Below are 16,751 nucleotides of genomic sequence, written 5' to 3' on the forward strand. Positions count from 1 at the left end.
CTGTTGTCCGCAATTTCCTGGTGCAGTTATTACCTTATAGTATAACGGAATTGCTGTAACACAATACATGGGAAATACAAACTAATTCAGTTTCTGACCTTTTGGCTGTGTGGCAGAGCTGTTTATTTCTGAGGCCTTTTTATAGATAAGGGGTGTTTTAATAATACCCCCAATATTTATTTCAATAGCACGGAGCAGACCCCACGAAAAAGAACAGAGATGGGAACACTCCCTTAGACATGGTGAAAGAGGGGGACACAGACATCCAGGACTTACTGAGAGGAGATGCCGCTCTGCTTGATGCTGCCAAAAAAGGATGCCTGGCAAGGGTTCAGAAACTCTGCAGTCCAGAGAACATCAACTGCAGAGACACCCAGGGCCGGAACTCCACTCCGTTGCACTTAGCAGGTAGGTGCAGTGTGCTGAACACAAGAGTTACCTTAACATTGCTAAAGGTTTTTCTTTCAGAATCCCATTCAATTCCATCGGTCCTTGTAAGAAAACTGCTTCTTAGTTTGCTATACTACATCACTGTTTCTTGTAAAAATGTGATGGCTGTTTTGTAGAATCTTGAGGAAATCAGTAGTTGCATGGTGTGTTCCTCACCCTCCCACACACAAGCTGATTGTGTTATTTCAGCTTTGTCCTCTGCTATGTCATTTCATATATCAATGAGAGTGAAATAAATTACTCCTAAAATTATGTAGTCAGCTCTGAATCTGTTGTTCTTAAAGTACAATATGCAATTTGCTCTGTACAACTTTTGTAATTGCTTTCCAAACATATGTTTGTGAATAACATTATTGGTATTATTGTTTAAATTGATCACTTAATAATGCAGTCATTTTGAAATGCAAGCCCTATGTGTATTTTAACCAAATTCAATATTCCAGCTGCCTTCTCTGTAGGTAGTCAGGAAATTGCATTTATCTGTAATTAGCTGTCTCTGCTGTTTTAAAGGCTTTGATTGTGTTTAGATACTATTTTACATACATTTGCATCAAGGGTCCAAACAGATTTCCTAATGGAAATGGAATTGAGTGACCTTGAAGCTCTGCTTTAACACTGGAAATAGAGTTTTAAAATTGCAGATTCAGACTTGTTAGCTTAGTAGTTTAATTGACTTGTCCGATATATGGTGGTATACATTTCCAAGGTGTTGATACCATGACCATTTTTTCAAACTACGGTTATCACGTTTATGATTTACCGTGGTATGCAAACATAGTTTACATGTTTCGTCCCTACTGGCTCCAAATTGGTGCTTTGTCAAAAAAAGAAAATTAAATGGCAGTGGTCTGTACAGTCCCACATAAAAACTAAAATAGCTTTATACGCAGGGGGATTCTCGCAGCTAAAGCGTAACTGTATTCGCCAGACACATCAAGAAAAAACTGGAAAAGCACTGCAAAGAACAGAAGAAAATTTCATTAAATATAAACAGGCTTAGCAGCATAACTTGTATTAAGGCTGCTATGTTGTCATGAAAAATGTTTTACATTTTAAACGTAAGGTAACATTATTATGATTTTATTATAATTCTGCCTAAAGTTACTGCTAAATGTAATAGTCAGTTTATTTTGTATGACCTGATAACTATTTTTTTCTATTTTTTTTTTTTTTTTTTTTAATGATTTAGTCCTTGCCAATTTAGTTTTTTATTTATTATTTTCTCCCCAATTTGAAATGTCCAATTATTTTTTAGGCTCAGCTCACCGCTACCACCCCTGCGCTGACTCGGGAGGGGCGAAGTTGAACACACGCTGTCCTCCGAAGCGTGTGCCGTCAGCTGCCCGCTTCTTTACACTCTGCAGACTCACCATGCAGCCGCCTCAGAGCTACAGCGTCGGAGGACAACGCAGCTCTGGGCAGCTTACAGGCAAGCCCGCAGGCGCCCGGCCAGACTACAGGGGTCGCTGGTGCACAGTGAGCCGAGGACTCCCAGGCCGACCTAACCCTCCCTCCCCCCGGGCGACGCTCAGCCAATTGAGCGCCGCCCCCTGGGAGCTCCCGTCCACGGTCGGTTGTGGAATAGCCTGGACTCGAACTCGCGACATCCAGGCTATAGAGCGCATCCTGCACTCTAGCGAGTGCTTTTGCTGGATGCGCCACTCGGGAGCCCCTGATAACTGTATTTTGATAAAGTTTCAGTGTCTCGATTTATCAGCAGAGACAAGCTATGGCAGCAGAATAGCCTATATTGGTTCAACAAGTTGTTTACATTTTAAATTTGGAATCTTACTTGTGTGATGTCATGTCAACTGTAGACACATCTAACATACGTCTTAGTGTTATAATACATTTATAAGAGTTTTGCTGCATGTATTTTGGCCCTGTGCCAAAAACAAATAATTTGATAAAGATGGTGGATTTGATCATCAATCTGGGTTTTTTTTTAGTTATAATAACCTCTGCACCCACCAACGAGAATATCACCCTCATTGTACAGCAAAACTCAGGTCTGTAAATGAGTTAGTCGGCTACTCTTACTGTGTCTTACTGTATTAGTTATGATGAGAAAAGGATGAACCAAGTTCAGGATAATGGGGTTTTAAAACTGTCCTAATCACACATCCACTTTATTTTTAAGAAACTGGAAGCAGTGTTTTTAGACGAATGCTACTACTGCAATTCCACTATCTTCATTGGCTTCCCTACAGTACTGCACAATCACTCAGACGTGCAAAATATTCCTTTTATCATTTTTGTTTTTTGTTTTTTTTCACGCCAGTATGTAATTTTACAATTTTGGAACTTCCCTTTCTTAAGCTTTTTTTTTTTTTTAATCAAAATATCCACCAAGTCTAGTTTGGAAGAAAGCCTGTTAAACGCTCTATATAGTAGCAACTTATACTGAGCTTTTACTCAAGCAAAGGTTGCTTAATATTGCATTGCTGTTTTAAAGCTGTTAAGAGTAAACGTGGGTGCATGTAACTAAAAGCACTTCATTCAACACTAAGATTATTTCTGTTTTGAAACATTGAAGCTGTTTTTTTCTTTTTAGAAAAATGTTGCAAACTTAGCACTGTCATGGAAGTTTATCAAAATGTCATTTTGTACAGGATGTTCAAAGAATTTTGTAGTTGTAGAGAGAACTGGAAAATGCTCCAGCTAAAATGTAGAAGAGGGCAATACAACACATACAGCTATGATATATATTTAAAACATTTTCTTTAAATAGATATTTATTTATTTATTTTTTTTAAATAAAATTAATGGCATTTATATGGCTATTATGTTCATGAATGTTCTACTTCAAACCTTTGGACTTTACTGGATAAAATAAATCAGATTTCTGACATGGGTTTGAAAGTAATGTATCTTGCCATGTAATCAAGCTGTTGAGCTCTCATTTGGCAGCTTCATAGCCACAATACAGGTAGGTATTACCATAATAACATGATAAACACTTCATTGATCCATTCACATCTAGCATGGCCACAATTATACTGTCGCTTCCTTAGTGGGGTTGCAGGTATTTCTAGAACATCATGTTTACTTGTTATGCATTATACCAGAGGTGGCCAAACCGCGGCTCTATTGCAGTTCAAGTGCAGCTCCTGGTGAAATGCTGGGTGACGCACGCTTTGCGGCTCGAATGAACTGAAGAAAGAATAATAAACAAAAACAAAGAGAGACAGTAAAAGTAAACACAGTTTATTATTTGTGTTCTCTGTATTGATTCATGTTAATTATTCTTTCTTCTCTCTCGTTATCTCGCCTGTTTCTTTGAGCCTGCATGTTCACTCAAGGATATTTTGTCACTATTTTACTTTGGACACCGCTCGCTGGCGCATGCGTATTTCGAAGCAGGATGTGCAGCTGAAAGTAAATTTCATAATTTTGAATTAAGTGCTTGTTCATTTCGTGGAGACAATGGCATTGAGCAAACCCTCTACGAGTAATAAATGAAAGTATGAGGGCTTTAAACCAGACTGGGGAAAAAGAGTTTGAGTAATACACAGAAATAATGGAAAAACATAATACACAGAAATAATGAAAAATTCCAATGTTACATTTAAAGTTTAATACACTATAGATCTACAGTACAATACAAATTACACAAACTGTGTAGGCAATGTTCTATCCCTTGCTCATGTATATTTTGCTGCCATCAAGAGATAGCAGCTACACTGCACAACAATGTTAGTATTTAAAATGTCTTGCTCTCGGAATCATTTCACATTTTACAGTACGTGTCTTGCGGCTCTCGACCATGTGTAAATTTTGGTATGGGGTTCGTAGGGTCAGGAAGTTTGTCCACCCCTGCGTTATACCATGATGTACTGCAATCGGTAGCTTTGCTGGAAGTATTAAGCAGTTGATGGTTCTGTAAATGTTGGAAGAAGCTAGTTTTTACTGGGTGCCTGTGTTCATGTAAAATGTGATATAAGCCTGTTCATTGGAATAGTTATTTGACTTGCCTCTCATGTGTTAGACCAGGCTCTTACACACTTACACAGATGATAACATTATTCATGTCATTAAAATGTAACATTGTTTTCAGTGTATGAGTAATTTATTTTAAAGCTGTCAGTTGTTACCATTCTAAGGCCGGAAATAAGCAAGCAATTTAAGATTTTTTTTTCTTGGCAACTCAAATTGACAATGCAAATTGACTGCATATCACTAATTCACAACTCAATTTTGATTGGCAATCGAGTTGCTAGAATAGAACAGTGCTCTATTTTCATAAATTCAGTTGACAATTCTGTGTTGTGTATGTGTTCAGCCAATGATATTGCATTTTCTAATCCTCCTGATTTTTGTCTCAATTTGCTAACTGTTTATGGGATGTTAAATGTGCAGAATATAAAGACCACAATAAAAAAAAGACATATTAGAAAATATTTTTGGGCAATCCCAAACAGAGGTAAAAGACAAACTGAAGAACCTCTTAAAAATTGCTTTAAAATAATTGTCAATGTTCCAGTGAGCATGTGGCAGATTTAGCAACAGCAATTCAGTTATCAATGTTTTGTTGCCAACTACAGTTATGATCACAATTTTTGCATCACCCTATATAATGGACTAATTTTGCTTCATAAAGTCGAATGAAACCTGCTGAATAATATTACGTTAACATAGAATTACTCGTGCTTTGTAATTTTCCATATACTTACCGAAAACTGTAACATGAAATACGGTACTAAGATTATGGCTTCCAGTAGACTTTTGAATATAGTTTTGTAGTTTTATTTGATTACATGATGTTAAAAAAAAATATAAAAATTATGTTCAAATAGTGTTTTTTTTTTTGTTTGTTTTTGTTTTTATTTTTTATTATGCCTCAAACAAACATTTCTCGTACTTATTTGGAACAGTGAGTCCAGCCTATGTCACAATGCATATGTCAGAACGAATATGGCTCAGACTCTGAGATCTACTACAATGATCATTTTTTTGAGTGTTTGTAAGGAACTTGAGACTAAGATAGATTGGAGTTATTGTACTGGTCTACCACAGTTAGTCAACATTTTGAAATGCTCATTTTTTTAAAAAATATTTTCAGGAGAACATTTATTTCAAATTGAATGTAGTCTTTTTGATATGAAATGTTTATATGTTCATGATGTTTTCCACAGCTGGGTATAATAATCTTGAAGTGGCAGAATACCTTCTTGAACATGGTGCAGATGTCAATGCCCAGGACAAAGGAGGTCTCATTCCACTGCACAATGCAGCCTCATATGGGGTAAGTTGAATGTAACTTCTAGTTTTCCTTGGAAATACTTAAAGTGCTGATTTTAAGCAGTTTTCATTTCTCTTTGGTCTCCAGTAATCTAACTGCCTCTTACATGACTGATATATAGCACAGTGAACAGTTTAGAGGCTTTTTGTGTAACAGAGAATTTAATCACATTGCTGACCTCGTATTTTTATGTGAAATACTTCTGCCGCATTACCTTTTTTTATTTATTTATTATTATTTTTTTAAATCTACACTATCATTATTACGTTTGTGATCCGTCTTTGAATTGGATTACCCTTCAGTTGAAAAAAAAGAATATGTGGATGGAAGTGTTTCTTTAATAAAGTCTAGAATTGATTCTTGTGTGGAACTTGGATGTGCAATCACTATGTGACAAAATTAAAGATTACAGAGTAGCCATTATCTGGCCTTTGCATCTTCCTCCTCATAGAGAATCGAGACCAGCCTTAACTCTATTAGGACTGTCATTGTGGTACTCATCCACTGTCACACTGTGCTCTTGAATGTTCTGGCACACGGCTTACAGATATGCTTCAGTTTAGATGAGTGCATTTTTCTTAAGTACTGTAACCCAGTTTAGCTAAAAGCTGATTTGCAATAAAACAACATCAGCAAACAATTAAACAATTGGATTATACATTGGCAAACTTTTAAATAAAATGCATCACATCTTTCACATACAAAAATGTCCTAATTTTGTACTAAGGATGTTATAAAATAAATGGCTCAAGGACAACAAAGCCAGCAAGTAGTGTGCTGAATTAAGTTAGTGACTGAGTTTCATTTTTAAACATTTAGTGAATGGCTATACGAATCACAGTTGTAAAGTGTATCGAGTGTAAAATGTATCTGTTTAAATTTGACACCCTTGACATCTGCTCTCGTAAATTCTTGGCTATAAATTAACAAGAAAGGAGCTTTATCTTAAACATCCTTGAAACAATATATTCATAGCACAACACACCAAAGAAACCATTGCTGTAAAACACGACATTTAAATTTTAGGGTGAATTTGTTGCTCATAAAAGGTAAAGGAGAAAAGCACTGTCCTATTGTCCCTCACAGCTCTGCAAGAACAGTTCAATCCTGGCCTGAAAAAGACCCTGTGATTCATTCAGATCTGGCCTCTCTGAGACCCACAGTTTACATGGTTTTGTGATGTGAATGACGTGATGAACTTGTGAGTTCTGAACAAGAAGTTCTGGAAACACTGAGGGTGAAACATAAGTAGTGCAAAATAGACGAGCCTGGCAATTCTGAAATACTTATCATCTAGCTTGTTCAATCATGCTGTAGGTTAATTGCCTAGCATCAGCTATCCCGTGCATCTGCTTATCTTTGTTTTCAGTTAGTACCCAAAGGCATCTGAATTTCATGTTGCTAGACATTTTTATTGCAAGTCAGTCAGACATGAAATGGCTATGCAGCAGTTTTTTCCACTGAAGACTGTAGTCCATTAATCCAACAAACTTCTCTGTCTGTCTAGAGACAACATAAGGTTTCTTAATTTGAGCTCCCATTCACCCACTGTTGTGAGAAATAACAAAATATGCAATTTTCTTATTCTAGTCCCTGTTGACTGAGTTTTGTGTACCCTTTTCTTTTTCGATAGCTTTTGTTTTGAAAGACACTAATCATATCCTGTATTTGTTGCAGCATGTGGATATTGCTGCCCTTTTAATAAAATACAACACCTGCGTAAACGCTACTGACAAATGGGCCTTCACCCCGCTCCATGAGGCAGCACAGAAAGGTCGAACCCAGCTCTGTGCCCTGCTCTTAGCCCACGGGGCAGACGCCACCATGAAGAACCAAGAAGGACAAACGCCTTTGGACCTGGCAACGGTGAACATCTAGATTTCATGTCTTTTCTCAGGGTAGCCCAGATGAAATCCTGAATGTTCTTTGTCTTTCAAAAAGCATATAAATTGTTCTAGTGCAAGACTTGTTCAAAATACACTATTGCCGCTACGAAAAAATACCCCTTTTCTATTGGAGTCCCATTAGAAGAACACTTTAGAGCATGCCATTTTCCAGCTACCATAAGTGAAATTTCATGTAACTGTTTTCTGTAGACTTGGTACAATTCAATTTTAATTGTGTTTAATTTTATTGAAATTGCTTTATTACAGGCGGATGATATCAGAGCTCTGCTGATAGACGCGATGCCACCTGAAGCCCTCCCAACCTGTTTCAAACCCCAAGCAACTGTGGTCAGTGCCTCTGTCATTTCACCTGCCTCAACACCATCCTGCCTTTCAGCTGCCAGCAGCATCGACAACCTGACGGGACCTCTGGCTGAGCTGGCAGTCAGCGGGGCCTCAAGTGCCGCTGATGGGGCGACTGGTACAGAGAGGAAAGAAGGAGAAAGTAAGTCAAATTACTTTCATTAATTATGCTTCACCTCCTCCATACTTAAGGGCTTAAGTTATATTTTTCAGGAGGACTGGAATAGGATTTGAAATGCCTCTTTTAAAAATGATTGTACAATATAAATCTACTGTTATCTCCCCAGGCAGTGTGCTGGCTGTTACTTAGACTTAACATCAGTGCTGGTAGAACTAGCAAATATGAAATAAAAGAAACAACCCTTAGGCTGCACATTATTTTGATATTTATAGTATCGGACGTAGGGAAATTAAATCTGACAAATGATTTATTTATTTTTTTTATCAAAAATACTTTATGTGTATAAAATAATGTTAATACAATCGTATAAACATTAGATACAAGCAAACAAAGCATACAAGCATAACACAGACGTCCGTGGAGTCAAATAAAAAAATGGACTGACTATTCAAACAAAAACATTACATACTATGAATATATTGGCATTTCCACTCCATTTCTTATACTCTCTTTCAATCAGTATGGATCCACCCTGCTATCACACACCTTCAACACACCTCCTGGTAAGGGGGGAAACTCACCCAAATCTATCACATTCTATAGTGCGTCACATTTAAGCATTTTAACCTAATCTGTTAGAAACTGTTTCAAACTAGTCTTTTGTTTGAGGTGTTCTGTTTTCACATGGTGTCTCCACTCCTCCACCCATCTTGATTAGAAATCTGGTAACTTTGGCACTATATATACATGTATATGTGTGTATGTATATATGTGTATATATATATATATATATATATATATATATATATATATATGAAAGTACAGTAATGGATACTAGCCCTAGGACAATTCGTGTATATATGACTACAGATATTTTATGCTAGAATTTTAGAAATGTAACAAACAATAACAGTAAGATCATTTTATTATATTTTTATTTGAATAGGCAGACATTATTTGATATAAACATGTCCACATACAAAAAACAATAGCACACCAAGTCCCATTACAGGTACTTGGATTTGCTTTATTGCTCTCGGCATGAGCATTGTTTCCAAAGAAATGTGTGCTGCAGGGGGTTTAAAAATAAAATTACCTGGAAATGAATAACAGGATCACATCACTGAGTCAATCTAAACCAATGCTAACACAAGGCTGTTTCCTAAGTAGGTATTCTACATTTCTCCATGCGAGCCACGCTAATTAGGCAGACAGCCAGTAGATAGTGGTACTGAATTGTTCATCAGAATTTGTCTAAAACAAGCATGGTAGATTAATTGATTATTTATTTTAGCATTAAGATTAATTTTTTTGATGGTAATGTGCTTGTGTTTTTTTTTTATTCTTTTAGTGGCAGTACTTGATATGAATATAAGTCAGTTCCTGAAAAGCCTGGGCCTGGAGCACCTTCGTGATATTTTTGAGAGAGAACAGGTGAGGAGGAAAAAAAAAAAAAACTCCCTTTGCATTTGCCCTTCAGTCATCCTAGAAGATGGCTGGTTTTAGTTTACGTAACGGTGTTGTAGGACAACTATTGTAGGTGTTAACAGTCCTCATTATTTTTCTAGTAATTTGTTGAAATTAAATATATTTGTCAATAAATAAATAATCTAATGAACCCTTGAATAATTTCCTGCCCAAAGCATTGCCTACAGCATTTATGTTGTTACCAGCTGTCAAGCATGGTCAATAGAGGGTCAAAGGGCATCTTCTTTAATTTACGTGATGCAGACTTAGATGAATAGTGGTGATGATCTAATTCTATTAATTTTATTATGTCTTTATTTTTTTTACTGTGAATTAAAATGATTACAGATTAACACTTATAGATCAATGATTTCTTTGTTAAACCAGTTTCTTACCTTTCTTTTACCAGTTGTCATCCTGCCCTGCTATAGCTTTAGTGGCGCTAAGAATATGTGTAGATTGCTTCCCATGGCTATAAATGACTGTAATCATTTTGAAGTCACAGATATTTATGTAGGAAAAGCCAATAAAAAAAGTGTAAATGAATAAAACAAGGTCAAGCATCAAGGTCTACGACATGAGCTGTATGAAAAAAAAAAAAAAAAATATGCAGCCTGCCTGGCAGTATCAATTTCCCTCTTTTTTTATGCAGGGCAAAATGCTATCGTTTTTTAGTAATTCATCTTGGGAAATATTGTTATTGGACATTGGCATTCAATTTGTTAGCTCTGGTCCCTGATGTATTGTTCTGGTATTTGATTGCTTCACAATTATGTGCTTCTTTTTCATCGACAGTGGCTATGCTTGAGTGCAAATTATGCATTTTAAACCTCCTGTGGTATTTCTCCATTACCACAAAAGCATACTTCATTAAATAGCATTTTTATAAAACTGTCCTCGCTTGGAGGGGCTTGCAGGCAGAAAGTAAGTAAGTTGATTTCAACTCGTCATTCAAATTGAGACTAGTTGCAAAGTAAAAGGGTTTGGCACCTTCTATTGCTTTTTGTCAAGTCAGTGATGCTATTTTTATTGTTCCATCATTAAAATATGGCAAATGCAGTACATTGAATTTATATATATACACTTCAGCCCTCACATTTTATCTTTATTCCTTGTTTTTCCGTACCACAATTTATCTGAATTAAGTTTAAAGATGCTGTCCAAGCAAGTACAGTTTGTGTTTATTTTATGAACATATACTCATATTTAATATCTATGTGGATTGATAATCAAATTGAAATTGACTGGTAGGTACATGTTTGAAATTTGAAAAAATTATGATCCCTTTATACTATGTTCCCACATTTTGAGTTTATTCATTTTATAAATGTTTCAGATTACATTGGACGTGTTGGCAGACATGGGCCATGAGGAGCTGAAGGAAATTGGCATCAACGCCTATGGGCATCGCCACAAACTAATTAAAGGAATAGAGCGTCTTCTAGGAGGACAGCAAGGTAAGCCAGTATGGAGGTGGGCAAGAGGGCTAAAGTTAGTCTATTCAGTGTTGCAGTTTTTACCAATACTTTGATGCACTTGGTCAAGTCTCACAAACCATGACTTGGTGACTTCAGATGCTGCATGTAGGATTATAAAAAAAATAAAATAAAAAAAAAATACATAATCCCTAAATGTTAAATGTGTTGGTGACATTGACATGTGTCCTAATATGGCTGCCGTATTAAGGTTAGGTGACTTTTTAAGTTACTGCTGTAGAGACAGTATGCTTTAAGTTATTGTCTTAATTTTTTGTACTAGCTGTAGATCTTTTTAGATCTAGAGATGTATGTCTATTGTTTTGACAATTAATTTTAATGAGAAGCTTTTGGACCAAGTAGTTGAGATTTTGACCAAGTTTTTAATCAGTTTCACCGGGTTGCCTAATCATTCTGAAAATTGTCACGTAGGTCACTTTTGTATAATAAATGCCTGTTTTTGATTTTCTAATACCCTAGGAACAAACCCGTACCTGACTTTCCACTGCGCTGGCCAAGGGACCGTTCTTATTGACCTGGCACCTGATGACAAAGAGTTTCAATCTGTGGAAGAAGAGGTACTATACCTAATCCCTTTACCTTATCTCCATAACTATCCTTCAGTGATTTATGAGACGCATTACCCCAGTATCAAAACAGTGAGCAGGAACTGAATGGAGAACAATATTGCCTTCATATTGGTCAGAGTGCTTTGAATTAGTGTATCCTAAAATGAAACCTACAAGATTAAAGCATTATTATTTCTTTTTATACAGTGGCTGTCAGTTTTTGAAATGACTTTGTATAACGAAAGATTGTTTACACAATTGCGTCTGTAGGGGGCTCGATTTGTGATGAAACGAGTGCAATCGCAGACGCAGTAGTTAGTCAAACGCGTCTGCCCCGTAGGGCGTGGCTTCTCCAATGTGTGTAAAACCACTGGCTATTTTTTATTTTCTTACCAAAAATAATCATCTCTAGTTTGTGAACTTTTTATACTTGCTGTCTGTCCTGTCTCTGTTCCGCTCTGAATGGCTAAATGTCGCTGTCAGTCAACTCAGTGGTCCCTTAATAGGCTACTGTAGTTTCACTGTCAGTCATTTCATCCTGTTAGAATGCTCTCATTTGTTTAAATGACTGTCAGTCATCAAGACCTGCACCCTGTGCACTTTAATTTGCCAGCTACAGCGCCTGTCAGTCTAACCGCCTACTTTGAAATTATCGGGTTAAGGTGTAGGTAAGCTTTTGCTATAGGTGACAGTTACTAGTTTGATTTAACTGTAATAACTAATTAATAACTACAATTATATTATTTAACTAATAACTATAACTAAAATAAAAAATTCATAACTAACAAAAAAAAGTAACTAAAAAAACTGGCAACAACCAAGGAAAGGAAAGGAAGGACAGACATACAGATACAAAGTGGTGCTCCTGTTGTGTTGCTCTCCATATACTGAAAATATTTTCACTTGTAATAATTGCCATGAAAATCAACTGCATAAATTATTAATTTATGGATAATATTGTTAGTTTCTTAGGTTTTGTCATTTTTTTCGTCGTTTTTTCGTTTTTTTTCTTTTACCTATCTTTCTTTGAATTCCTCTTTCTATGTCGGTCCAAACGCACGCAGTTGTTACTTAGGACTACTTTGCTTTTTATAGTGTGTTCAATTGTTAAAGTTCCTGATTGCACCACTAAATAAACCTGGTTTCAGTGGGTCTTAACACAGTGCTCAGTTGTCTATTTGGGACCCCATTGCGTCATCAGAATCGCTTCGGCGAATATGTTAATGATTCCACACCCCAAAATTGATGCCGACATGTGGTGATGGGGCAGGTGCTGTATAAAGGCACAGGACACATCTTCAGAATACCATTTCAGCGCAGTGCCGTTTTTTTACGTCGCCGCTCCATTTTTGTGCCACAGAATCGGGGGCAAGTGCCGTTTGCATTGCTTTTGCACTGTGATAAGAATATAGCAGAATAAAATAACATATTACTTTTCATAGTCTGGTGATCAGTATTGTCTTTATAGCTGATACTCAGGTGAGTAGCATACTCAACTGAGAATGAGCTTTAGCTGTTTGAGAGTTGTATGTGTCGATCGTTTGTTCTGTATTCCTGTTTCAGATGCAGAGCACTATCCGGGAACACCGGGATGGTGGAAATGCAGGCGGTGTCTTCAGCAAGTATAACATCCTAAAGGTGAGCAAACCCTACTAGTGGCAGGTTTTCTACAACATTGTGTATTTTCCTAATTTTTCCACTGCATATTTTAATGCTATTTGACAATAACAGTGTTTAAATGAAGGGCTTGTGATGGCATAAATGCCTATGGTTTCTCATGTAACTCATCCAGATACCATTTAAAATATGACTTCCCTTTCAGCATTTCACAGGAGTAATATTCATATTAGATTAAAGTTGATTTACTCCCACACATTTAGTATTAACCATTTCAGGACCAAGCATTTTTCAGTGGGATACTCCCCCAGGACCATGGCTGTAGTTGACTCTCTTCCTAAAAAAATTCACTAAAAACCTGTATTACAGATTTTCTGCAAATGGTGTCCTTATTTTCAGAACACTCTGGGGAACATTTTAAAGTACTTCAAATGTTTCTGTGATGTTTTGTGATGTGTGTATGTGTGTTTGTGTATATATATATATATATATATATATATATATATATATATATATATATATATATATATATATATATATATATGTATATATATGTATACATACAGTATATATATATATAATATGCCTATGCTGTGCATGATTTTAATAATTTTTCAATACCTTTTTTTAGATTCAGAAGGTGGTGAACAAGAAATTAAGGGAGAGGTATTCACACCGGCAGAAGGAAATAGCAGATGAGAATCACAATCACCATAATGAACGCATGCTCTTCCATGGTAAGAAAGTATTCCTTTTTGAGCAGCACCTCATCATTACTTAGAATTTGTCAGTCATTTCAGACAATTACAAATTATTTTAAATCTCGACCTAGTCACATGAGATTCATCAGCCAAGATCCCCAATCTGCTGGCCATGCATTCAGAGTATGCGTTGCTTCTGTTCAATGAAGTTGATACGGCTTTGTGCACTGTATTTTCACCTCGCACTGCCTCTAGTATTGTGATTTTAGATTTTGAGCCAGTCAGCTCCAAGCGCACAGTGTGTCTTTTATCCATTTCTACAGAACTTGCATAGCTTTATCAAGTTCTGTAGATAAGTTAGACTTCAACTTCTGGAGTGAAGCAACTGTTTGATAACCTGCAATAGGAGTGGTAATGAGTTGGCAGTAGCCTGGAGTGTCTCATTATGTTCAGAGTAGGATTTAGCTGGACATTTCTAAAATACTGTGCAATTAGATAGTGTAGTGAGCCAGAAGCATTTCTCAATGGAAGGAAGGAAGGAAGTGTAGCAGTAAATATAAATGATTCGTTAACAATGCAGAGAGATATCTTTTTCATTTTAATTCCCTTTGCCGAAGTCACTCTGTGCAATTAGATTTATATTCATCACAAAGTGCTGTACCATTTTAAATTCAAATTATAGGTTGAAAAGTCCCTCTGCTGGCTTTTAAAATGGATTTGGATATGGAAACTTCTCAATAATTGTATGCTGATAATTAAATATGAAACATAACAACTAAAATAGGAGGTTTAGTTCTAGAACAGCTAATTACAAAACTGGTTAGAAATTGCTGTTAACGTGAAAGAAAGTGTTACTTTCTGTTAATAAAGTTCTCCCTCATTTACAAGGCAGCCTTAAGAACTGGTAATAAGACAGTGTGATCATAGCTCCTATTTACCCCATAGTGGCATTCCAGTAGCATAGACTTTTTATGGCAGAACAGGAAAACAGGTAGAACTGCAGTATTATAAAGGGGAAGTACTGTTCTGAAAAGGTGAAATATGGAAACAGGCATATTTGAGTTAAAAGTTCAGGTGTGCGTGCGTGTTTGACAGTTTAAATATAATTAATGTCCTTGCACATAATTCATTTGAGATGTATCTAAAGTGAGTAGAGAACTATTTAAGTAAAAAGGGATTTTAATTGCAAGAGAAATTGAAATGCAAATTTCAAGCATTAGATTATTCTCGAACATCCATTCATTTTCTGTGAATTTTGAGCTAATTTGACAGGTTAAGTAATTTATCAAAAGGACCTGAAACTCATTTCAGCTACTGAACATATGTATATCAGAGAGAGATGAACCAATTTTCATTCAAAGGGTGTACAGTATTTAAAAGAGGGCTCCCAAGGGGTAGGATCATAGAGCTCACAATTAGCAGCTGTAGACACAGTTTCCTTGCTTCCTATTTGAAAAAGTTCTTGCTTACAGGTATACGGATCTAGAATGAAGTACACCCATTTTATTAGTGTGTTTGTTCAGACTGAAATCCCTACACTCAAGTCAATGTAGGTTTGTTACTAAAATGCAAAAGTGTACTCAGCCCAGTCCTGTGGCAACAGAAAGTGGATGAGATGATGTTTTTTTTTTTTAGTACACAAAGTCTCCATGAACCAAATGGATTTGTCCTCCTAACAGAATTTAATGAAAAATAAATGTTCAGTAACTGCCGACAGAATATAAACAAGAGATTAATTGCGTTTTTATTTAATTTTTTTCCTAGGTTCTCCATTTATAAATGCGATCATTCACAAAGGATTTGATGAAAGGCATGCCTACATTGGAGGGATGTTTGGGGCAGGAATATATTTTGCTGAAAATTCCTCAAAAAGCAATCAGTATGTGTATGGGATCGGGGGTGGGACTGGGTGCCCGACACACAAGGACAGGTCCTGCTACATCTGCCACAGGTGAGACTTTATCCATCTGTTCAGGTCAAGCTGTCTCTTCTTACTGGGTTCCATGTCACTTGCTGTTTTCTAATAACCCATGACCTAGTTAATATCTCCTGTATCTGAATTGCTGGAACAGCTCAGTTTAATTACAATTTGTCTATACATGTTGTATGTGCATTTAAAACCACAGAATGATTTTCCTGAACTGTGCTTCATGCCACTTCAATACTGTTTGTAGCGAGCTAGCTCTGTATTGTTCAGAATCAATATGGCACTAAAAAAATTGCAATAAAACAATGTAGATACACAACCTGTTCAATTGGTACTCTGCTCAGTCTCATACAAAACATGGTGCATAAAGCACTGTAACACAGACTTATTGGGGGAGGGAGGGGGTACGGGACAATTGAGTAGTTACAATAAGAACCACTGAGAGTCATTGCACCTACTTAAAGGTAACTAACTGGCAACTACTAGTTACTACTTGTGTATTTCCTGTGTGTGATTGGTTACACTAATGATGGCTATGTTTTGCAAACAGTTTGCCCAGATTGGATCAAACTGTGCATGGGCATTTATCATTCATTCATGTAGGGTGTAACTCATTTATATAATGGTTTTACATGGTGTGTGTTTGTGTGTTTGTTTGTTTAATGATGACAATTTACTGTGTTTCAGACAAATGGTGTTTTGTAGAGTAACATTGGGAAAATCCTTCCTACAATTCAGTGCAATGAAGATGGCTCACGCACCACCTGGTCACCACTCTGTCATTGGAAGACCAAGTGTAAATGGGCTTGCATATGCAGAATATGTTATCTACAGAGGTGAACAGGTAAGCAAAGTCTGAATTACTTTAAGTTATTTGTTCATCTAGCCATTACTGTGCATTTACAATAGTATGTTGTGTTATTAGTCTAACTG

The 16,751-nt window shown here is 36.4% G+C and overlaps 1 protein-coding gene across 7 annotated transcripts in view; it reads left to right on the plus strand.

The window, feature by feature from the left end:
• The window catches only part of LOC117972740 (poly [ADP-ribose] polymerase tankyrase-1-like), a 119,836-nt gene that overhangs the window by 100,987 nt on the left and 2,098 nt on the right, over positions 1-16,751 (plus strand). For all 7 annotated transcript variants that reach the window (XM_058994815.1, XM_058994831.1, XM_058994823.1 and 4 more), the window contains 11 exons: positions 189-408; positions 5,586-5,695; positions 7,370-7,558; positions 7,846-8,083; positions 9,414-9,496; positions 10,866-10,986; positions 11,485-11,582; positions 13,137-13,211; positions 13,822-13,927; positions 15,656-15,842; positions 16,506-16,662. In XM_058994815.1, coding sequence (XP_058850798.1) covers positions 189-408; positions 5,586-5,695; positions 7,370-7,558; positions 7,846-8,083; positions 9,414-9,496; positions 10,866-10,986; positions 11,485-11,582; positions 13,137-13,211; positions 13,822-13,927; positions 15,656-15,842; positions 16,506-16,662 — 1,584 coding nt within the window. The remainder of the gene's footprint in view (positions 1-188; positions 409-5,585; positions 5,696-7,369; positions 7,559-7,845; positions 8,084-9,413; positions 9,497-10,865; positions 10,987-11,484; positions 11,583-13,136; positions 13,212-13,821; positions 13,928-15,655; positions 15,843-16,505; positions 16,663-16,751) is intronic.

Source organism: Acipenser ruthenus, chromosome 2 (genome assembly GCF_902713425.1).
Source record: "Acipenser ruthenus chromosome 2, fAciRut3.2 maternal haplotype, whole genome shotgun sequence".
NCBI lineage: Eukaryota > Metazoa > Chordata > Actinopteri > Acipenseriformes > Acipenseridae > Acipenser > Acipenser ruthenus.